Below are 24,894 nucleotides of genomic sequence, written 5' to 3'. Positions count from 1 at the left end.
GTTTAAAAACCATTAAAAGCTAAGCAGAATAATGCTTTAGATGAGTACCCAGCTTGTTGGGGGCAATTGACTAACACATTGTAAACCGTTTAGAGTACTTAGTTCACAATGAAGTGGCGTAGAAATGAAAAGTGCTAAATGCTTTCACTGCCCATCTCAGTGCCATCACATGGGAGGCTAGTCTCACCCTCTTCTGGAGACAATTTCATAATCAGAATGTGGCTTTACTACCAACTCCTTTTCGGTGATGGGACAAATAATGGCAATGACCTGTACTCTACACAGTATCTCCTTGTAGAGAATTTAGGTGTTGGAGCTTAGAAGGGAGAGATAAGTGTCACTAAGGGTAGAGTGTTGCCTATTTGAGAACTTGAAAAACAGCTTTGGTTCTGTAATGGAAGTAAATGTAAGCTCATCTTCCATTTCCATTCCACTTTTGTCTATAAAAAGTATGATGTCCCTTCTTCCTGCTTTCCTTTCCCTCACCCCCAACTTAATGTGTAAGTCATGAAGTGAGCATGGTCAAAGTCTTACAACAGAATTGGGGAAGAATTCTAAACTTCCAGGAATAGACTTTACTAGGTGTCATGCAGGTTTATCCCTTAGGAGCAGCTTTCAAGTTATCCCTTAGGACCACTTGAGAACTAATATCTGGACTTCCTCATTTTTTGAAAAATGTTTTTGTTTTACAGCTCTTTGTTGGCCTTGGTTTTCCATATGAGGGTCCTGCTCCTCTGGAGGCGATTGCAAATGGATGTGCATTTCTGAATCCAAAGTTTAACCCCCCAAAAAGCAGCAAAAATACAGACTTCTTCAAAGGCAAACCAACCCTCCGAGAGGTAAGGAATCAGTCACCACACCCACTTGTTTATTGACATTATCAATTTGGTATGTGAATACAGGTTGAGTATCCCTTATCTGGAATTCCAAAATCTGAAGTATTCCGAAATCAAAAACTTTTTGAGCTATAACACAAGTAGCCTAATACATAGCTGCTATGTAATCTGTGAGGCTGGAGAGAGACGCAAGGATCTGTGAAATGGTGAGAATCCATGCTTCCTGCCATTTCACAGCTCCTCAGTCTCTCTCCAGCTTCATTATGTATATGCAAATAGAGGTATTCCAAAACCCAGAAAAATCCAAAGTACACAGCGCTTCTGACCCTAACATTTTTGATGAGGTATGCTCAACCTGTAATATGTTTCATAACACATCATTTTTTGAACATCATACTAAAGACTACTCATTTTAGCAGACATGGGGGGGGGGGATTTGGGGGATGTTTGAGGTTATTGTTTTGGGGAGGCTTTGAAGCATATTTGAGTAATGAAAGGTTTCCATTAGGCATTAGTGAGAGTGGAACCGCTCCATCTACCTACCTACCTACCCACCAGGGCTCCTAATATGGTAAAAATAATAATATGAAAATATTTAAAATATTAAATGCAAGCCAAAAAAGTAACAAACCAAAACTCATCTTTAAAAATAGTTCTGGAACCTGAAATAATCAAAGACTGAGCAAAATAGCATCGTCTTCCCTGCCCACCAGAAATTTAGACGGAATGGAGACTGCCTTAGGAATGGAATTACACAGCAGGGTGATGCTGCAGATACCCCTATACCAAATATTATGTGCACCTTTCTTTTTCCTGAGGCTGTCTAAATGTTTTCAATTTCTATTTGTACGATCCCTCACCACTGGCTATATTAGAGAACCTGGTCTCTATAGAAGTGAAACTTCAGTTCAGTGTGGGAATAGTGAAAGGTGGTGTTTAGAAGTGAGGCTAGCTAGATATGCACCCTTGAATCACAGTGCTCACCCAAACAGTTGAAGAGAAGGGAACATTGTCCTTAATCTTTATAGGGCCCACAACTAAATGGAGGAGTTTCAAGTAGAGTGCTTGAACTGAAGATTCCTGTTGTGTTTATAAATGTAAAGCCATTGCCCTTTCAAAGGCAAGAGCCACTTCTTATCTCTTTATTTGCTGGGTTCAGTTACATTTCTTTGGAGGACACCATTTTTGTGCTTCTGCATTTTTAACCTAAATTTCTCTGCATTGAATGAAGAAAGAGGAAAAAATATGCAAAGCCACTGCAATTGTTTTTTTTTTTTTTAGGCCTTACTGATTTTAATGACAGTTGAGCCATTTCAAACTGGCTTTCGGGCGGGTTACGGGGTTGAGACGGCCATGGTCACCGTGGTCGATGATCTCCGTCTGGGCATTGACAGGGGAAGCGTGTCCCTGCTGGTGCTCTTGGACATCTCAGCGGCTTTCGATACCATAGACCATGGTATCCTTCTGGAACGCCTGGTAGAGGTGGGAATCGGGGGCACTGCGCTCCAGTGGTTCCGGTCCTACCTCTCTGGGAGGTTCCAGATGGTGCAGCTGGGAGACGTGTGCTCCGATAAGAGGGCCCTTATAACTGGGGTCCCTCAAGGAGCCATTCTGTCTCCCATGCTATTTAACATTTACATGAAACCGCTGGGAGAGATCATCCGGAGACATGGGGCGCGGGGTTATCAGTACGCTGATGACATCCAAATAGTCTATGTCTCCGACTGATGCAGTGACCGAGGATGGCGTCTCTCCTCTCGTGGCCTGCCTGGAGTCAGTAACGGGCTGGATGAGGGAAAACCAACTCAGTATGAATCCAGAGAAAACAGAGGTACTTGTGATAGGTTCCCCTGGCCCAGGAATGGCGGTGGTTCCACCTGTCCTGAACGGGATCACGCTTCCTGTGAAGGACTCCGTGCGCAGTCTGGGAGTGCTTCTTGACTCGTCGCTTCACCTCACTTCTCAGGTGAATGCGACGGTCAAGAGCACTTGTTATCAGCTTCGGCTTATTCGCCAGCTGCGCCCATAACTGGCCCAGAGGGACCTTGAAACGGTGGTACACGCTCTGGTAACCTCTAGATTGGACTTCTGCAATGCGCTCTACATGGGGCAACCCCTGTACCATACCCGGAAGCTACAGCTGGTGCAGAATATGGCAGCCAGACTGGTCACTGGTACTTCCAGGGCCAGCCATATTACACCTGTGCTTAAAGATCTGCACTGGCTGCCTATCCGCTTCCGGGCACAGTACAAGGTGTTGGTGATTACTTATAAAGCCCTACATGGCTTGGGCCCAGGATACCTGAAGGACCGCCTCTCCCCATACATTCCGCCCCGCACCCTCAGAACTTCTGGGCAGCAATTACTTAGGGTTCCTGGGGCCAGACTCACCTCCACAACGAGGAGGACGTATTCCATCGTTGCCCCGGCCCTTTGGAACACGCTGCCCACAGAGCTCTGCTCGGCTACCTCCCTGGCTCAGTTCAGAAGGGATTTAAAAACCTTCCTATTTCAAGCTGCATTCCCCGAATGAAGTTCCAGATGGCCTTCCTCCCTCTTTTGTCGGCAAGATGGTTGGCTGATTAGGTTTTTAATTTGTTTTTAATATGTGTATATTGTTACATGGTTGTGTTATTATTGTATTTTGATTTTATTATGTTGTTCACCGCCCTGATCGATGGAAGGGCGGTATATAAATAAAATTTTTATTTTATTTATTATTATTTATCCCTGTCTGTTTCCTCACAACCTCTTTTAGTCCTTTTGTTCTAAATGAGTATTTCCAATGCAGCACAATCAATACCACCTGCATCTTGTATGCTGACCACATACTGCCTATTAAACAAGTGCAAACAATATTCTAGCTGTGATAGAATTTCTTTTTCATAATGAAAATATTTGTTTTTAAATCAATACCCTGAAACATATTTGTTTAGCTTGTTTGATTCCTGGAAAGAGCAATCAAACAGGCCATTAACTTCTCGAAGGAGGATAGATAAAGCATGAAATTCAATTTTAATTGTGGTCTGTTGGTAGCAAGATGGAATAAAGTAATCATCCTTTTCAGAAATCATGTGACTAACAGTAACATCTTCAGTGATATTCTTTAAAGGGCAGTTTTGTCTTGGCCAGACAGCAAGAATAAGCTGTTAAGAAGTCTTCTTGGTGTGTGTTGGTTATTTAAACTATAGAATTATTCTATGGTGCCTAAGACCAGGCACCTGTGGCAATGAAAGAACATTGGGGAGTTAAGTCACCCACCCACCTTGAGCTATAAATATTTTGTCAGGCGTTGTACACTCAGGGTTTATTTTTTTATGAAGATGTAAATTTACCTTAGTTAACAAAGTAGATGTGCTCTTGCATGTTACTTTTGTAACAGCAACTTCGATACCAGAAGTAACCGGTGGGGGGGGGGGGGGGGGATAGGGATAAGTTCCTACACCATAATACAGAAGAGCAGTTCAGCTGTTTCAATGAATCTTGCTTCACAACTAAAAATACACACATATGAAATAAACCATATCAGGTAAACCTTGTATAAGTAAATAAAAATATTTTGAACCTTCTAGCAAGCACTTGAAGGCTTCTTCCAATAAGTACCCAGGAATAACTTTCTTTTACCAGCCTACACATTTCTTATCATTTTCATTTTGGCTGCCAGAGATCCAGAGCCCCAAGAAAGTTTCAAAAAAAAATTTAAGAGTGGGTTGGGGCTACAGAGCTCTGAAATAGTGCAATAAAAGTAGAGGGGTTAAAAACTGAAAAGCATGCCAGGCAAAGCATAAGAGAGGGAGGGATTAAGCGAGAGAAAAGGAAAGGAATGCAATGCTGGCAACAGCCCTAGTTGCGCTAAAGGAAGAATTGCGGTGGTGGCTGCTCCTATGCTGGCATTGTACTATTTTATTTTTAGTGGAGGACTACAGCGCAAAAGGGGCTGGTGTCATAAAGCCCAGACTGTGGCAACCCAACACCAAAAACCTGTGTTTGTCCCTCCTCCATCATCTCCCCAGTACTAATCTTTTAAGTCTTCCAGCAAGAGAAAGAGGGGGGGAAGGGGGGTGAGAGGGAGTAAAAAGCCTTTGTAAAAAAGAGCTTGTCTTTTTTTAACTGTCCGTCTTTGTTAACTGAGTATACCTGTAGTAAATGTCATGTAGTTCTGTAGGGTTGCTGTGAAAGTCTGTTCCATACAAAGAATTTAGGAATACTCTTCCTAGAACTGAGTAGAATGATCACTGGACAGGGCCAAACTTATCTTTGAAATTTGCCAGACAGTGAGACTTTTTGCATAGAAAAAAGTATTGGGTGTTGGGAACTATAACTCTCTGTGCATAACATTTGGTCTGAAGACTATTAGGAATGTGGGAATACCCATAAGTAAACATGGACCTCTGAATTAACCTCAAAGGTCTGAAGGAAACTATTTGGGTGACTGTCACTGTATAACATGGTGCTGTTTCTATTCATACTATGTGATAATTAATGGTAGCTCTGTAGGTAACTGTGGTAAAAGTATATTAGCTGAAAGTAAATTTGGTGCTGAAGAAACGAAATAATGTAAAGTATTTAAGGATGCTGGATTGTGAACTTTGTGGAGATGTCAATAAGTAAATCCATAAGGAATGCAATAGTACAAAGTATAATTGCATAGTGAAAGAAAATGGGTGCCAGGTTTGTAATAAAGGCAGAAAGGGTTAAAGAGTATGTAAGAACAAAAGGAGAATGATTTGGCAATGTAAATTATCTGAATTTAAGCTACTAGATGTTAGCCTTCAGGTTTCAAAAATTCTTCTGGTTGTAATATCACAGTTCCAGATTGGCTCATCTGAAAATAACAATTATACTGTGTGTTGTTGTTTTTTTAAAAAAGAATGTATCTTTGCAAGATTAGCAGTTCAGACCGCAGGTTTTAGTTCATGCTGCATATGTATGTTGCATTGTGTCCATTTTGGTCATTATCAAACTTGCACTGGAGAGGCCTCCTCAAGTAGTACCGTAGATTAAAACTGGATTTCTTGTTCAGGAAAAAAATGTTCTGTTAGTGCATATGACATTATCTGAAAGAAGAGAGTAGGGGGCAGTAAAGACCAGAGAGGTCGAAATTTAAAACAAATTTGAGATTTGATACTTCATTGTAAGATATACTAGACAGTTCGTTTTCCATCTTCAAGATAAAATAACACAACACTTTTATAGCTTTAGGGCACATTTATTTTTTAGTTTCACTGATAAATCTGTATATAATGATGAAAGACCATTCAATTTTTAATGTAAGATGTCATGAGCAAAGCGTTTAAAACAAAAGAATAAAGTCCCATTAAGTGGCTGAATAATTATTGTTTATACATTGCACATAATCCTACAGTCTGCTTATTTTATTGAAAGTGATTTTTCAGAAGTATGATGTTTGATTCTTCCTTTTTCAGCTGACATCTCAACACCCCTATGCTGAAGTCTATATTGGAAGACCTCATGTTTGGACTGTAAACATCAACGATCTTTCTGAAGTTGAGAAGGCTGTGAGAGCAATTTTGAGTCAAAAGGTTAAAAGATTTTTTTTAATATACCTCTTTGTAGTTAGTTCCTAAATATGTTTCTTTAAAAAAGAAGAATGAGGTAGGAATAAAGAGGTTTTGTAAATGATCCCAAAATGAGGTCATATTCTGCAAAGATATGTGGCTCAAAGCGCAAGAAATTCTATTAGCTTTTCCTAATGAATATGCAAAACTATATATTCAAAGTAGCATATTTGTAAAGCAGGAAAGAAAGATCATGCCAAAATTTTCATGAGAAAACATATTTCAATGCACTATACTTTTCTAAACTCGTAAAAGGACATTGTCTCTCTTGTGTTACTATCCTGTGGCTGATACGTCACAGCAGTATATATGTATAGCCTGTGCTTTTTTTTTAAAGGAGCACCATTTATCCTGAAAAATAAGTTGCCTCTATGTGGAAAAAAAATTAGAGATGATCAAAATACATATATTAGAAAATTAAAAAGGTGTTTCTCTGGTTTCAAAGAACTTCCATGGGGAAAAATATGGGATATGAAACATAGCTAGTGAAGCTGATGAGCAGTTGTATAGTTTATTGCAGAAACATTCAGCATGGCCAAAGATTATTAAGACCTGTATTTCCACATGAACCTACTACACAACCTAAGCCCAATCCACTTTATCACTGGCAGAGTAGAAAGTCCTACCCATGCATTTGCCTTCTCTCCCACATGTCTCCACATGTTCAGGCAATTTTTTCATTGTTGCCACCAGACAGCTGGTCTTCCTCATAAATGCCTCTTGGAGCAGATAGCCCTTCTGCAAGATAGGCAACTGGCTAGTCGGCAACAAAAAGGTGCTGAAATTGATGGCTCAGCTCCTCCATTCCCACAAAAAAGGCACATTTGTCCAGCCACACCATTCCTCTAATTTCCTCCCAGGTTTTGTGATGTAAATCTGCCAGAGAGGAAGTGCCAGAATGTGTCAGAGAGAGGTAAGGGGAGAAGGAGGGGCACACACGAGAGGGAGAGATGGAAATGGATAAAACCAGTTGTGGAAAGAGATGCTGCATACCAGCATGATGCGAGCAGCTCCTTGCACAACTGGGGTTGCCCAAGGACAATGACACAATTGGATCCAAGCTGTAGTAAACACTATTGGAACCCGTGTCCTAACAGGAGGCATAATGGTAATCACAGTTAAATGTTTTCTTAAAAATTAGCACTAAAATCAGTATGTTTTGTTTTTGACAGATTGAACCATACTTGCCCTTTGAATTCACGTGTGAAGGAATGCTCCAGAGAATGAATGTGTTCATTGAGAAGCAGGTATGCTTTCCATATCGGTATACATTTGTTGTGTGTATTTTGGTGTTTTTCCTGAACAACCACCCCTTTACAAATGCCTTTTTTCCTGTTAAATTATTACAAACAGAGAGAGCTATCTGTAGGTTTGTGACAAAATTGCTTGGTTTAGAGTCCTCTAAGGCATAGTACTTCTTAATTTATTTTCCAATAATTTATTGTTCTCCTAAAAAGTTACAGTGTACCACTAATCAAGTTTAAATACAGTACGAAATTATTTTAAAATGACACCTTCAAATATCTGGGGGAGAAATTGATCAGCAAGCTATGTCCACACAAATTCCTTATAAAAATCAGCCATCAGAATGCCAACAAATAAAATATATTGTTGGGGAGCTCGGTTTTTGCCTCTCTGTGTGTGTGCCTGTGTGCCCTTTTCTAAGCTTATCAACTTGCTTTCTGTGATGTGGATATGATGCTGTGCTTTGTAGGGGATAACTCTGTGTTTTGTGGCTCTGATCTCATCTTTGTCTTGTTCCTAGCCTTAAGAGTGGTGTTTCAACCTTTCAAAATGTACAAAGGCTGAGGAGGTTCCTAACAAGATTATGAAGAAGCAGGCCTGACCTTCTGGAGAATTCTAGAGGGCCAGATGGCGGTCCCACAGGGGCCAAATTCAGCTTCAGGAACTAAGCTCCATGTCCTAAGTTTTAGAACTCCTTCTCCTCCTTAGAGGTCATGTTGGCCTCCCTTTTACTAAAATGTTGACATCTTGTGGAAACTGCCCTTCTTCGGTAGTTCTGTGATGCAGATTATTTATTCACCCTCCTGGCTCGGTAGTGCTGTCTTCTGGCTTATGGTGACCCTAAGGCAAACCTGTCATAGGGGTTTCTTGACGAGATTAGTTCAGATGGGCTTTCTCATTGCCTTCCTGTGAGGTTGAGTGTGACTTGCCCAAAACACTTGCCCAGTGAGTTTTCATGGCTGAGCAGGGATTTGAATTCTGGTCTTCTAGAGTCCTAGTCCCAACAGTAATACCACTGCACCACATGAGACTACCGGCACTCTTTCCAGCCTTTAGGAATGATTGCAATTATGTGTACTTTCAGCTTCCAAATTTGACAGGAATCAGTGACATCCAGACACTGGGATCCATGCTGATTACCTTGCAGTCTTAAATGAATTGCCTAAAGATTATTTGAAGTTTTAATAATATTAAGTGTCATTTGTGTGGTGGGGTTTTGTAGTTATGAAATACATTGTGTTATTACAGGATTTCTGCCATGGGCAAGTGATGTGGCCCCCGTTAAGTGCCCTTCAAGTCAAAATTGCTGGGCCTGGAAAATCATGTAAGCAGGTTTGTCAAGAAAACCATCTTATCTGTGAGCCATCCTTTTTCCAGCACCTGAACAAGGACAAAGATCTCTTGAAGTAAGTATTGCAGGTTTTAAGATAAGAAAACTGCTGGGCAGTTTTAACTAAATTTTAATATTATTCTAACATGTTTTTGGTTTGTTTTTAATTTTTTAATACCAGAAAAATTTTTAATATAATGAACACATCAGAACTTCAGTGCTCTGAATACAGTAATTATTTTATGTTCATGCATATATTGGATGTATCTATATAGAATTATGAGAGACAGAGGAAGGAACTTCTACGCAGTATGTTTTGCCAATATCAAAGTGGTTAAAATGGCATTATTTCTCCATTCTATCTTAATCTACAGATTATAGTACTTGACAACACTGTCAAGTATTGACAGTATTAACAACACTGAGATCCCGTTTTCAATTACATGTTCCTAGAGTGATGTGCCACAGGTATTGATAAAAGAAACTGAGTGCCTTCTGATTGTTTTGATGTGTGACAATATTGCACATCTATTTGCTGCATCTACGCTCCTTGCATACTGATGCCCAGTTAACAAACTCCTTATCTTCATGTCATCCCACATCAGAGATAATTCTGGCTGAATAGTAGCACCTCTGTTTATCAAACTTCCTTGTACAACCAAACATTCTGAATTACATCTTTTCATCTGAGACTTTCTTTTCATTTGCATTTTCTTATAGTAAAATGACTAGTGTGGTTTTTCGCACAGTGTGTCTGGAAATGAATGGGAAGTGGTTGCTGCTGAGTCTGTATGAACTGAGTAGGAAGCTGTTACAAATTATTAAAAATGTATTTTAGGATAGTGTTGGAGAATATGTAGCCCTCTAGATCTGGATGAGCTGCTACTCCCATCATCCTTCACCATTGGCAAGACAGCAGGAATTAGAATGCTACATCTGGAGGGCCACATGCTAGCCCTGTTCTTGTGTATGATAGGTACTGCTCCACAACAAAAATCTCTATTACTGACCTTTTGCACTGTCAATTAGAAGAAGCCCTATAATGTTGCATATGACGTAACACTAGCAGAAGAACTACAGATATGATACTGTTCTGTTACTGGGTTTCATATTCCATTGAAGTTGGTCAGGAACAAGTGGAACAGCTAGGACAACTACAACCAACAGATTCTAGTAGTATGTCATAATAAATTTTAGAAACAGTTTTAGATTAGCTTGGCTCTATGTAATTAAAACACTAGACTGGACATTTGTGTAAGGATGAAACTGGGTTTTCTTGAATGGGCAAAGTTTCACATTAGCAGAATGGCTATACAGGGTATAAGCTGCACTCCTTATGGGATAACTAAATGAGCAAATGATGTAGTTCATGTTGCATTTCTTTTTTCCAGATACAACATTGAATGCCATACAGTTGAATCTGCAAATGATATTCTGGTTCCATCTTTTGATGAAAGGCGAAAACACTGTGTTTTCCAGGGTGATTTGTTGTTGTTCAGCTGTGCAGGATCTCATACAAACCACAAAAGAATCTGCCCTTGTAGAGACTACCTTAAAGGACAAGTTGCACTTTGCAAAGACTGTCTATAGCAGCAGTTCATGTGACTGTATGAACGGACAAACAAGCAAGTGGCTTAGAGAGAGCTGCTGTCTGGTTTTTTGTTTGTTTGTTTATTTGTTTGCACTTTGCCACTGCAGGCTGAAGAGTAGAAATCTGTACCCAGAATGGAACAGATTAAAAAATCAAATCTGATTTTAAGTTTTTTTCTAAATCAGCAACTGCCACGAAGTCCATGGGAAGTCTCATTAGTTACTTAAAGAGGGGACAAATGAAGTCCAATACTTTTTAAGAGGCAAAACAAAAGCTGGAGATATATTGCATTTCTCTTCCTAACAGCTCATCATGGTAGATGACGTTTTTGAATATTATTTCACCTGTAGAAAAAGCAGGTATGAAAGAGACGATACAGAAAAGAATCCAAAACATATGCTGGGTACATGGACACTAGCGTTCTCCTGAACTCTGAATGGCTGGTGCTGTTCCTGTGGACTTGGAACTACAAGGTAATGCAGCTACTGAACATCTCACCATTGGCTATTGGTTTCTCTCTTGCTTGTTGTATCATCTACAACTCCATGCAGTATTGAGAGAACTGAGAAAGCAGCACCATGAATTGGGAAAGCATGTGGCTGCCAGATCCTTGGTTGTGGATTTTGACTGTGGCATTTGTCAGGGCTTCAGTGGCCAGAGAAACACCCTGTCTAGAATTATGAGTGCACTCCCTTCCCGGTTCACCTTAAGGTTTGTTTTTTCATAAGGTGGTGATTAGAAATGTTTTGTGATCACTGAAAAATGGTATAGCTTCCTTTGAGCAATATTTTCCTGAATTTGCTGTAAAGTAGTGAAACAATGACTGAAAGATGAAAATAGAAATGAGGCTATTAATGATAAATGATTGAAGAGTGGTCTGCCTTGATATGTTGTAGCAATTTAAAGAGCTACTGTGGAACACACAAATACATCATACACTCTCTTGCTACAAAGGAGGCTTCTTTTCTGCCATTTTTATACCTAACAAAAGAAAAAAAAATTGTGGAAGCAAAACAGTTATGTATAATTGCAGTTAATGCAGAGTGCCGAACTCAGATTTTGCTTGTAGACATGTGATAAGCTCTTCCTTTTTAAAAAAAAAATGTGTACAGTATCTTTTATTTAAAAAATGTTTTTGCTGCACAACTGACACATCTTTATATGCACTACTTGTGGATGGCAAAAAAGGCATTTGGTAAAAAAAGAAAAAAGAAAGATTCATAATTCTGCAGTAAGGTTGGTAAGCCACTGTAGGTTAGGGAAGCAGGGAATAACTGGACCATTTTCAGTATCACATCTTTATATGCTATTTTGGCTTTCTTCTCCTTTAAATATTTCCTATTGTTTCTGTTCATGACACAATACACACATTTCTGTTCTTTTGTAATGTAGTTCTTATGCTGAGACTACTAGCATATCTCTTGACATGCCAAAGACCATAAGGGAAAACATTATTGTCAAACAAATCGTCACAGTAAGGCTTAAAAACAAAGACTAAATTTAAAAAATATAGGCCAGTATCTGATTGGTGTCATTCCACAGCCACAGTTAATATTATGTTTGCAGACATTGGCTGAAATCCAGTGCAATTTCTGGTAGAGCACAAATCTCTGCCAGAGTTTTTCCCTTGGGTTTCTCTTCCGTCTTCCCATGCAATCCAACATGAAAGCCAGTTGGTGATGGAGGTGCAGGAGGGTGCGGGTGCTTCCTCTTTCCTGGTTGCAAAACTGTAGCCAGATAGGGCATGGGATCCTGGCCACTTCTCCCCAGTTGGCCATGAGCTCTGCCCCAAAATGCATGGGCTGTAGTTTGAGGGGAGCAGTGTCATAGCACAGGTAGGTGCTGGGCACCTTCTTCTGCAGTGACCTTAGAAGTATCCCTACAAGTGTAACAGGAGATTATACCAGCATACGCTACTAACAGGACACAGGCCAGCTTTTTCTAGACGCTGTGCAAGGGGAAAGTTACCCAGTCTCAGAAGCAGTTGTGTGCCATGGGACCAGGACAAGTGCACTCCCACTTGATGCAATTTACAAATCCAGCTACGCATGTAGGGCAACTTCCTCTTCCTAACATTAGGTGGAATTAAGTTCTTACATTTATTTCAGTTTCATATAAATCCATGCACATGTAATATTTGTGGGAAAGAATAACTGTCCTTGTTATGGAACATAATGGCAAACCTAGATTAAAATTTGGTTCCTTTTAATCCCAATTTAAATGTTTCCCTTTTCTCCAGAATTGTTTTTCCAGTAATGGTGCTAAACAGTCATAAAATAATGAGGAAAATGGTTCATGAAAGGAAGAAAAATGGTTTACCAAGGCTAAAATGTTTTATGTGGACCTGAAACTGAGCAGCAGCTGATCCAAACGCTGTACTAAGACTCACTCAATTGGCTTTTGGAATGAAAAGGCCAACTAACATCTCAAATTTCTCCATTATTTAACACTTGGAATCCAAGATTGTGTGGGTTAAGTATCAATTATTTCAGCTTCTCAATCAGATTAAAGCGCAACAAAAACCACCCCGTTTTTTTAAGGGGGGGGGAGACCATTTTAAATTTTGCCACACTTGGTGACTTGACTTGAATTATTTCACCTACGATCTGTACTGTTGCCAAATTGAAGAGATGAAAAACAAAGCACTACCACAGTTAATGCAGCAGCAAAACCATTTGAAAATACCTGCACTGTAAATATGTCTTTATCAATGTACGTAAATTACTTTGCCTTTAGTAATGCTCCCGTCTAATACTTCTCCAGAAAAGGCTGTCAAATGTTAAGGTTAGGTAAGTTTTGTAGGAAAGATGTAGTAGGAGTGGTTAGGAATCTGAACAATTGCTTGAAGATCTTTCCTTCAGTGCTGCCATGGCTTTTATATTCTGATGCTAAAGTCTGTGTGTGCATGTCTGTCTTCATACCTGGCTCCCTCATGGAAAATCTTGTCCCAGAATAAGCTCAGAGACAAGCATAGGGGTTTGCTAGTTTGTTGGTGCAATATAGGGCTTTCTGCAGAGGATAGAGCTGCCAATTGCTAGTGTAGTAGCTTGATATTCTTTGGCCAAAAAAATAATAAAATAAAATAGCTGCTTAGTTGTAGCAAACAATGAGCAACCATATGGGAAAATAAAACAGATGAAGTTATTACTGCAGGAACTTTTGGAAATAAGGTCAGACCTTTGGTAGACTCATTATTTCATACTTTCCTGTTAAATTTTGTGTGACAGTAATACACCTCTCTTTGTGGAAGGAATCTGTTTAATTTGTATATTTGCCTTGCTATGGTAGATGCAATATTTGTTTACTCTGAAGACATGGTGGTGGAAGAAAATCTGAAGCTTCAGTTGGTCATTGTTGCAGTCAGTACAGGCTTGAGAGACTTGGGACTATTTTTCCAGAAGGCACTTGAATTTCAGTGAAAAGCAGATGAGTCCTGTACCAGTTAGCCATTTGGCCTATTAATATTAAGACATTTTGTTTTCAAAGTTTCCATTAAAGCTATACATTTTGGTTGATACATTTTAGGGAATGCCTTCCTTGCTTAACTTGGATAATTTCCTTAAAGATTAAATGCAGAAAGCAAATGCTTGATTATTTATTTTCAGTAAATGTAAGGGTACAAGTAGATCTACAGATCTTTTTGTCAAAGCAAATTCCAGTCCCAGACATACATTTGGTAGATTTTTACTTTAGATACCAAATTATCTAATGTAACTAATGGTTTACCATTAAATCAAAAATAAAATGATAAATGTTATCACCAGAGGCAGCAAGTCTTCATATATCAAAAATTCCTTCATTATTTACAAGTTTATAGATAGATTTATATATGTATGTGTGTGTGTATGTTTTTTCTTTGATCTGGTATTTTTTAGAAATCTTCTGTGAGATTACCAAAACTTGAGAGAAGCATTTACATAATTTATTTTTTAAAATTTTTAACATTAAAAGCTTGCCTTTGAAAGGTAACAAATACACTGTTTAAAAATGCCAATAAAAACCTCATTTATTTCATATATGCAAGTTGATTTGCACATATAAGTAAGTATGCTTTGAGTATATTTCACATAGTTTTAGTAGTTTGTCTCTTTTGTAGTTCATAGAAGCAGTCGTTAGAGAGGGTATTTTGGGGTTTTGCATGGCAACGATAAAACATTCTGCTAATATGTGTGCCTTTCATTTTTATTTTAAATAATTGTGCGTTTGGGATCCAGACAATGCCTGAACAACTGTAATGGAACACTGATTTTTGATTATTCATATACTTTATGTAAATAAATATTTTTTTAAAAGTGTATTTTCTATTGGGAGAAGACAAAGGTGTTGGAACAAAGAACATTGTACAACCTGCAACATGTCAACAGAATGCTGCCTATTGATATTTGTACTTGAATGTTTGCATCTATAATCATTGCACTTATCCAAGTCCTTATTTGTACTACATCTTAACAAAGAAGGAGGGACAAAAAACAGTTGGCTGCATACCCAGATGATCAATGTTTATGGCTTGAATCTATATGTGCAATGCCCAATATCAGACAATTAGAAAATGGAAATTGACAAATTCATTAATACCATGATTTTGTAAATTACTAGTACATTATAGTTTTGTAAACTGGCATTATTTTTCAGATTACTGCATCTATTTTGTTATAGAGCATGAAGGTGTTATAAATTATAAATTTTCATTCATACAGGAGCACACTTATTACTTTCTTATTTAAAAGTGCAGCATATTTCCCTGTTACAGTGAGTAGTATAATGTTTTAAGAAACTTCTTTCAGTGTCTCAGAAAAAAAATCTGTTTAGCAAGATGCAAGTTTCACCATATAAACACTCCAGAAACTATTTTTAAATGTGCAAAGGTTATTCCTCTTTCACTCCCAACATTGTTTTTTTTTTTTTAAAGTCTCAGTGATATGGTGCATAAAAAAGAGAGGGGAGATAAAGAAATGTGGTATCGCTTGTTTTTATTTTCACATGAACTTTCATGGATGTAAACCCATTTGTTTGGGTGCAGTACTCAGTGGTATTAAGACCTCAGACCAAGCCTCACTGCTCAAGTCAGAATCATACAGTTCCTCCACTATCTGAGTCCGCTGTTCACACACTCTTATACAACCCTAGCAAAGTCACTAACAGCAACCAGAAGTAAGCTGTGCTTGTGGATTGCATTTTTTTAAAGCTGTAGAACATTCACCAAGATTTACTGACACTCATACTTTTAACGGCTTTGGGCCTCCTTAGTTGCACAAATTGCCACTAAGGTGTTGCCTTGGAAGGTGGCTGCAGTGGCTTTTTTGTTACTCGCTCATGATGGCTCCATTTATATGGCTATTCCACATGGAGGATTTTGAGTGTTTAGACATGCAGGCCCTGCTTTGAGTCATGTTGGTAGGCCTACTGAATCAGCTCTATAATGGTGAGGCAACATTTATTGATTCAATAAGTCTAGCTTGACTGGGACTGCCAACAGGATTCAAGCTCCATACTAAACTGCTGTATTTAAAAATACAGAAATCTTCTTTTGAGATACACAGTAATAAATTAAGATATAGTATTTTCATGAGTTTGTAATACCTTGATAGTTCAGTGGCTTCCTTTTGTGCTTATTTGGCAGATCTTTTGCTTCTTCCTATATTAAAAATGTACTTTGGCACAGTTCATATGGAGTTTGCCACATTCATGCTGAAATAAGTTTTAAGTCCACAGTTAAAACCCTTTGCTACCTTCTGGAGCAAAGCTAGAATATTTAATCTCTTCCAAGCTTTTGAGTCTTTCTACTTTCTAATATCCTTCCTCTTACCAGTGCCTGTATTTTTTTTTATTTAGGTCTGTAAAATTGTTGGTTGCTTTGTTTATTTTTAAAACACCTCCTAAAAATTATTTTAGTTGTAACTGAAGTTAAGACTAGAAAAGCTAATGGTACTTGCAGTATAGAAAGTGTTGTCCCTCCTATAAAATAACGGCATCTCCCGTTTCCCTAATAGGTATTGGTAGTGGTCATCAGCTAAGCGTAGCCATCCTGATCACAGTTAGGGATTCATATGTCAGGTCAGGGACTAAAACTTTGTTCCACAGATCACTAAAGCAGACCACATTCCTTTCATCAAATGATATAATCATTGGTAACATTGCTGCTTTTCTGTGCAGTTATTTACCAATTATTTTTTCTTGCTGTGAGGGGGAACGTTTGGAGGGGATTTCCTCTTTCATTTTAAGATGACCCTCCTGAAACAGAAAGAGCAGCAAGTAATACAAGCAATGAGAGAATCTGAGCAGTCTATTCAATTTGATAAATTATGATGGTACTATTTCTAATTTTAAGGTGATTTTCTTTCTTTTTTCAAGTTCTGTGAAACTGCTAACCAAGATAGCACTATGCTCTGAGAGAAATTAGTGTATATACTCAACTAGAAGTTGACCTCAAGAGCAGGTTTTAGGGCCAAAATTATGGATTTTGTTGTGATCTGTGGATAAGTCGAGGATAAAACTTAGGGGCATGTAATAAAGGATATAAAGGATGATGCAAAGGAAAATAATGCCAAAGAACTTAGAAAATTCTGGCAGACATAACTGTTTGTGCTCATCCTAAAGGCTGGATGGATGAAAGAATAGAGTGGATCCATACTTCTTTTTGGTGCTCCCAGGATGGACTAAGCTCTCACCTTTTACCACTCTCTATTTAGAGAAAGGGGATGGCTCCTCTCTCTCTCTCTCTCTCTCAGAGAGAGAGAGAGAGAGAGAGAGAGGAGTTAAAGTACAGTATTTACATTGACCCATGGATAAGTCTACCCAGCTTTCTAGACTTACATGAGTATATACAGTATACAGCATGAGAAAGGTTATTCATTTAAAAAACGGTCACATCAAACAAGATTTGGTGTTAGCCACTGTTAAGAAACAATGCTGTGTTCTGAGCGTCTGGATATACAGTAGACAAAGCATGGCTTTAAGCAGCTTTAAATGTTTAACTTTCAACTCCTATTAATGGCCTTCTTAGTAGTTGCCACTGATCTGCACAATTGGATGCAATAGTACTTCACAGTTGGTATGCAAATCAACTTTAAACCATCACTTCAGATATGCATTTTATGCAGTCAAGGCAAACATGTTTCAAGAGCAGTCTCATGTTCAGATATTAAAATGAACCATTTTTATGTGGTGGGGTTTCTGAACCCAGCCAGAATAATCCATTTACACTGTGGTGATGATTAATCATCTAATATGCATTACAGTCAACCCTCCTCCACATTTGCGACTCTGACTTTTCAGATTTCATTACTCACAGATTTTACTAATATGTTCTCTCTAGGTCCTCCAGAGTGATTCTGCTGGAAACTGACCATAGAGTCACACTGGAGGACCTGGAGATTACTAGCAAAAACACTTCGCAGGCATCTGTAGGTCCTCTAGCACAATTCTATAGTCAATTTCTGGTGGATGTGGAGCACACAATTGTGCTGGAGGGCCTAGAGATTCCTAGAGAGGTTTTATCTCAGGTTTATAAAATAGGGATTTTTTATTTGAGGTTTTCTCACTTTCACATGGTTCCTGCTCCTAACCACAGCGAATGTGGAGAGCCTACTGTACATGCATTTGTGTGCTCAAAGAAACTTTTCCTGATGTTGATTAAGCCATTTCTTCCTCTTTTAGGACTTTGGTACTCTAAGCTTTCTGTTATCAAATGCAAAATCCAAGACATAGGTTTCTCCACTGATGTATCAGTGCCCCCACACTGTCCATACTCCATCCATTTAATCCAGACATTGGTGAAGGGTGGCAATTACAGTCTTAGCAGTCTTGAATGAAATTTGTTATGTTCTCTCCAAAAGAAGCTGCTCAACCCTTCAACAAATGACATTTCTGACACAGCTGCTTGTTGTTAAGCAGTTTTTATCATTGATAGTCATGTCTTCCATTGGTGTATCCTATTCTGCTGTACCAACTATGAAGCCATGTTTTTACCATTTATATAGTAAAAATGATATTGAGCATTGCATGAGTAGAACCCCGTTCATGCAGTTATTAATATAATCCTAAACATATACATTGCATGAGTGGACATCCATTCATGCAACAGAATTTTCTCTTCCTCTCCCCCCTACTGCATATCTTGAAAATCAGCTCAGAAAGACTCCCCTAACATTCTGGATTATACTACAATGGAGAAACAATCCTTTCTGTCATGGATGTTACTCCAGGGAAGACCTTAACTGGATATTAATATTAGGATTCATTTAGTCATCTCGTGTTATTTTTTGTAAATTTGATAGCCTTGTCATGTAAATTCTCTTTAATAGTTCATGTTCATTATTCAGTTTTGCTAATCTAAATAACACAATTTATTATTGTGGTTTCTCATTCATAAACTCAGATATTGATTGGGGATTGCAGCTCTTTTTGGATTGCCTTCCCTTTTCCATTTTTCTATCATGATCTATCATACAGGTAACAAAATATCATTCAAAGCTGGCTCTGGGAGTCCAGGAGACTGAAAGGCACAGCACTCTCAATGGGCACCTGTAAGAGGAAAAGGGACATGTAATCTGATGGCACACTCCATCCTATAACTCTCAGAAGTGCAAATAAGAGGAGTGTTAGGGTAAGGAGGATGGCCACTGTCCAGCATTGCCACCTTTTAGAAGTGGTACTAGAGTCATTTCTGTGGATTGATCTACATAACTGGCTAAGATCCTGCAGGAACAGACTATGCTGCCTGGTGCTATCACTCCCATCCCAAAGAATACCATTTTAGGAGAGCAGAAAGATGAGTGGAGATAGGTCCAGCCCTCTTTGTGTTCCTGGATGCGCTGTGATAGGCATCTGCAGAGACTCAAGGAGAGGGGAACTGTGCGGCCAAAAAAGCAGGTTTGGGGGCTGACGTTCAGTTGATGCATGCCCAATGACTGAAAAACAAATTGCAGTGGCATTTTGCAGACTTGCCACATTGTAATTGGTGAACAGAATGATGAATGTGCCTGTTCATCAAACATGAGCATAAAAGCATATCTGCAAACATGAGCATAAAAATATTCTCAGAATCTCCAAAAAATCTTGAGTTCTCTCCTAAAGAATAACCTTCCCCCAACAACAACAACAACAACAACAATAATAATCCACAGATATATAAACTGCCTTCCTTTCCCCATTCATCTTAGAGCAGTTTTTCCTTGGAGCCATTGAACAGTTATTTACAAGGTTAACTTAGGCTTCATTAAAGACAAAGCATAAAATAGGCTGGATTGCTTAGAAATTTGCTTTACAGGCCAGGATTAAGCAGGATGTTATAATTCTAGTTACTTTTGCTCTGTATAATTTTAAATGGGCATTCTGTGTTTATGTCTTTTTAAATTTCTTTGCCCTTATAATAAGAAAAAAACTGAAAATGCTGAAAGAGAAACAAGGGGTCAGTCTACACATCAAAGATGGTTTGCTGGAGCAGGAGAAGTTGTAACTTCTGTGTGTGACTTCCAGCAATATTCATATTACACTAGTCAGAAATGTTGGAATTTTCTGACCAGTATTTTAACTTATTTCTTGAAATCCTGGTCACTTCCATTTGCCGTACTCCCTGGATTTGGCTACTTCTGGCAGCTCATTTTAAATGATGAACATTTTGTCACATCAACATTTAAATGTTTTCCATAATTCTATTCTTTCTTCACATCTTTAGTCACATAACAGGTGTAAAAATAACCTGTCTGAAGAACCTGTCATTGTGTAATAAATGGACTGTATAACAGAACTGCTAGTAAGGTCTGACAATTCTATATTACAAATATTAAAAGTGTTGTGAGTGTATATATTATGCTATAGAGATAGTTAGTATATACAGGATGGGTATATTTTAGTAAAATCTTCTCTAGACTGCTTATTCTGGATACTGAATGGTACTACTCAATTACATGCCCTTCATGAACAGTTTAATTGGGTGTTGTTATGTACATGAAGATACTAGCCTTATTTGTAACTATGAACACACTTCCAAGTAGTAGACTGAATTTGCCATGGCCTATGCTAGAACAGTGATTCTGGAAGTGAATTGTTGGATGGAATTGTTCATATGCTATATACCTCAGTATGTGTTAGTAGCACAGTATATTGCTAGTTCAACTCACCTAATGCTGCTTTAGACTTTTTGTTTTCTTTGAACTAAAAATCTCTTTCCCACACAACATGAAGAACGGCTTTAAAAGTGAGAGTAAGTTTCAACAGTAGTTTGCATGGTGGTTAACAGTATGGCTTTTCAAAGTGAAAACCCTTCAAATTCCAATAAGTTAGTCTAAATCTTATGCATGACCTTTAACATTCCCTTTCTATCCTAAGTGGAAGTGTTCATTCCTTCACCTACTTACTCATCCCAAGAACATATTTATGTTATGCACTAATGCCCAGCTGGATTGGGAAATAACAACATGCTGCAGTAGCAGTAACCATGCTGGCAAATGGTACATGCTGAGAAAGCTTAAATAGTTTATGAAATACAGTGTCTAGCTGGGAAGTACCCCCGCTTTGTTTTTATTTTTCCTTTTCTAGAAAACTACTGCAAAGAGTAGGTGTTTGAGGACAAAATGAATCTCATCTGTACTTAACAGTGTCCAGTTTCTATTAATGGTGGAACAAGTGTCAGGCAGATATGCATGCACCATGGTAGTTTCATTAAAGTCCTTGGGGCACTTTGTACACAGTGGTGAAGATAGCTTCAGTTGAGGGCTGGATATAAAATGAGATGACAAAAAAGCAAAAAGCTACAGGTGTGTGTTGTTGTTTTTTTAGTATCTCAAGAAACACATACAGAGAGACTGTATGTCTCTCTTGGCAAACTGGTGCACTGAGAAAAGAAAAGGGGGGAGTGTTACCTTACCAGTTGTGTGAGTACTATTCAGCTGAATAACAAATAGGACTTAATAAATTTAACAATTTGTTCTATAACACTGCTTGTTTTTTTTAAAAAAACAATACATGCTTGAAATTTTATTTTTTTATTTCCTGAATTGTGTTTTGCTATATTTTGTTCAAACAGTTTGTTTCACAGCAAATGTAATTGTCAAATTAGAGGTGTAATAACATGGGCCACTTAAAACTAAGGTGTAAATGTCTGTATTTTCATGGCTGACAAAATGCTTTTGTTTTCACTGTCGTAGGGAGAACTAGAGAGAATTTTATTTTTCAATAAACTTTTCTTGTGTGACTTGAGTTGTATTTTTTACCTGCTGTCTTCCTGATGCTTGAATCAAACTCACAAACCTACACTTACTAGCTTAACCTATATTTTATCCCTGGAAGCCCAGACACCATGTTATGATTCTTAATACTGGATTTAAAAGTTAAGTAGCAAAGGAAGTTAAAAATTTAGCCTTTCCTTTTTCCAAAACTGAATATCTGGACATTTTTATAGCAATAGCAATAGCAAGTACATTTCTATACCGCGTATCAGTGCGCTTAAGCACTCCATAAATGGTTTACAATGTGCAAGCCAATTGCACCCAACAAGCTGGGTACTCATTTTAGCGACCTACGGAAGGATGCAAGGCTCAGTGGACCTTAGAGTCCCTGGAATCAAACTCACAACCTTGTGGCTGTGAATGGATGCAGTACCGGCATTTAACCACTGTGCAACTAGGGCTCCCCTTAATCTTAATCTTTGGATTTATTTACTTGTTTAGACTGATCTGCCTATAATATTTTTGCCAATGCAACATAGATTCTTCTCCTTTGATAAAGATTCATGGGATCCTGCATACATAAGTGTGATGGCAGAGTGGGTGGGTTTGCGTGTGGGGTTGTTATTGTGAGTTTTTTGTTACAACTTTGTTTTTGTCTAAGTGCCAAGTGTAAATATCAGCTCTACCGCCTATAGTCTACCTATGAACAGTGATCACTGTCCAAGACATTTTTCCAATCAGTCTTTTTAACCCCACTGCAAAACTTCTTTTCATAGGAGAAGGATATTGCACACTGAAGAATTCTTCATATACCCAGAGCTCTCATTTTACAAGCATAAAACCACATTGATGCTAGATCCAAACTTTTACTAATAACAAAACCTCTATAGAGTTCAAGAAAATTATTTTATGACTATGCCCTCCCCCCCCCCACGTGCGCGCACACACACATTTATATTGCTGAATCACATGCAATGTATATTAGGTTTTAAAAACATCCCTGATTTACTCAATCAGGGGTCTACATGGAATGAACTAGAACACTCTGCTGTTTACTAGAAGATGGAATACCTTCACTCTAAAGTGATGAAACAGAGCATTGTGGTCAGCACCATCAAATAAGTAGCTCTCCATAGGCAGCACCACTGAACATCCAGATTGTACCAACTCCAGGCCTTTGACATGTAAACATAAATAAACACTTCTAGCATCAGTGTGGTATTTTCAGTTCTGCATGGAAAGTATGAACAAGCAAGCAATGAATGAAAAAAGTGAAGAGTTGTACTGCTTAGATAGCTTTTCAGACTTCAACCCACTAGATGCCTATATGTGAAACTATATTCCACACTGCAGTTTCCATAATTCATACACTAACTCATTTGGCAAAAGTATAAAATACTGGATAATTAATCTGGCCAAAGTATAGAACACTGTTTTAACCTCTTTGAAAATAACAGCTACAAAGACAAGTTGATTGCACATAAAAATCAAAACATAACATCATTGCCTTATGCAAAACTCATGCAGAAAACCTTCAAGTGAAAAACAGCATCAATAACCTATTTGAATGGGTTTCAGGAAGACATGGCTGGGGGTTAGTCAACTATATCCATAGCTTATTTTTTAAAAGGTTAATTACAGGTACTGTATAAAATAAGTAACAGCTTTATTGATTATACATAATGGGATCTGGAATTTATTATCCAGGTGTTAAATGACATCAGATGTTGGGTAAGAACATAAATACCAACAGAGCAGTCTTAACTCTTCACAACTACAAAGGTTCTATCATACTAGCAGCGTGAGCTATCACACTCCACTTTCACCAGAAAACAGGACACCCGTATATTTAGCCAGACATATTGCTACGTGAGTGCACAATACAATCAGAGACATATAATCAATGTTCACTCTTAGGTTTTGGCTTTTGCCTGTATATTTGTAACACTTTGTGCTTATTTTGTCCGTGCAGCTTAATGTACTCTATGTAGTGCTTGCTGTGTTTCAGAAAATTTTATAAAACAGTATGAAATCAGAACAATGTTCTTGGTTTCAGTCAGAACTGACATTTGGGTGAGGTAACTGGAGGAATTTGTTATTGAGGCTGGAGTATCATTTGCTGACCGGGGGGGGGGGGGGGGGGTAATTTCATGCAACAAGTAATGTCTGTTGGCAAACATAATCTAAACATGCCACTGAGCTCTGGGCAGAAGACAATGAGGCAGTGACGTTGCCATTCTAGAACTTTAGTGGCAATGGAACTAAAAGCCATCACTTTTCTCTAGCTGAACAAATAGCCTTTGCCTATGGAGGCTCCAGCCACATGATATGTGTTAGTTTCTAAGGTGCCACAGACAGAAACAACTGCAGCCATCATTTCTGAGCTTCTGAGCCTTTCTATAGACAGTTCTTGAGTTTAATTTAAAAACTGACGATTTCAGAAGACAAACATAGCAGCTGATTTAGAACTGTGAACTCTGATTCATTTCTATTGCCACTTGCAGGTTTTTAATAGCACACACAAAAAAGGAAAAGGCTGCCACAGTGCACATAATTTGCCTATTTGTACAGAGAAGACTTTCTCTTGAAAGATAATGTAAAAAAAGAAGAAGAAAATATACCATGAGAAATAACGTACAATCTTGTACATATGTTTGGCACCACTTGCCAGGATGTTGGATTTTGTTTATCGAATTTTGCAAAATTTATTCAGTCCATGTAGCTGAGCTCTGTCTTTATTCAAACATTTCATAGTGACGTGTTTGCCGTACCCGGGGGACCATGTCCACAAGAAGCCTGGAAATAAAAGCAACAAGGTGATCAAGATAACAGATATAGACAATAATCAGAAAAACACAGGTAGTGGCTCTTGATAGCACATCGAACTTTTATCTCCAGAGGTACCTACACCAAAATGGGTCTTTATCAGTTGTAATGAGTGGTGGGTCATGCAATACATTTCTTCCTAACCAATATAAGGCAGGAGAAATGACTATCATATCAATGGGTGGAAGTGGAAAGATATATAACAAAAAAAAGATTTCTGCTTGTGTAAAAGGTGTGAAGAACACACAGTGAAACATGATAGCAAGGGACCAGATCACTGCAATACCTATGAGCATGCAAATGTCAAGTAAAACTGAAG

At 38.3% G+C, this 24,894-nt stretch overlaps 2 protein-coding genes across 3 annotated transcripts in view; one reads left to right on the top strand and one right to left on the bottom strand.

Moving 5' to 3' along the window:
- The window catches only part of MGAT5 (alpha-1,6-mannosylglycoprotein 6-beta-N-acetylglucosaminyltransferase), a 177,090-nt gene extending 162,683 nt beyond the window's left edge, over positions 1-14,407 (top strand). For both annotated transcript variants that reach the window (XM_089520136.1, XM_089520137.1), the window contains exons 13-17: positions 693-839; positions 6,263-6,379; positions 7,588-7,662; positions 8,909-9,066; positions 10,382-14,407. In XM_089520136.1, coding sequence (XP_089376262.1) covers positions 693-839; positions 6,263-6,379; positions 7,588-7,662; positions 8,909-9,066; positions 10,382-10,580 — 696 coding nt within the window. In that variant the 3' untranslated portion in view covers positions 10,581-14,407. The remainder of the gene's footprint in view (positions 1-692; positions 840-6,262; positions 6,380-7,587; positions 7,663-8,908; positions 9,067-10,381) is intronic.
- Positions 14,408-21,402: 6,995 nt separating this feature from the next.
- Positions 21,403-24,894, bottom strand: part of TMEM163 (transmembrane protein 163) — a 106,762-nt gene continuing 103,270 nt past the window's right edge. The window contains exon 8 of the mRNA XM_089520138.1: positions 21,403-24,545. Within this exon, the coding sequence (XP_089376264.1) occupies positions 24,485-24,545 (61 nt within the window). The 3' untranslated portion in view covers positions 21,403-24,484. The remainder of the gene's footprint in view (positions 24,546-24,894) is intronic.

This window comes from Sceloporus occidentalis, unplaced genomic scaffold, assembly GCF_023333645.1.
Source record: "Sceloporus occidentalis isolate IW3139 unplaced genomic scaffold, rSceOcc1.0.p SCAF_4, whole genome shotgun sequence".
NCBI classification, from domain to species: Eukaryota; Metazoa; Chordata; class Lepidosauria; order Squamata; family Phrynosomatidae; genus Sceloporus; species Sceloporus occidentalis.
This window is presented reverse-complemented; position numbering and strand designations above follow the sequence as displayed.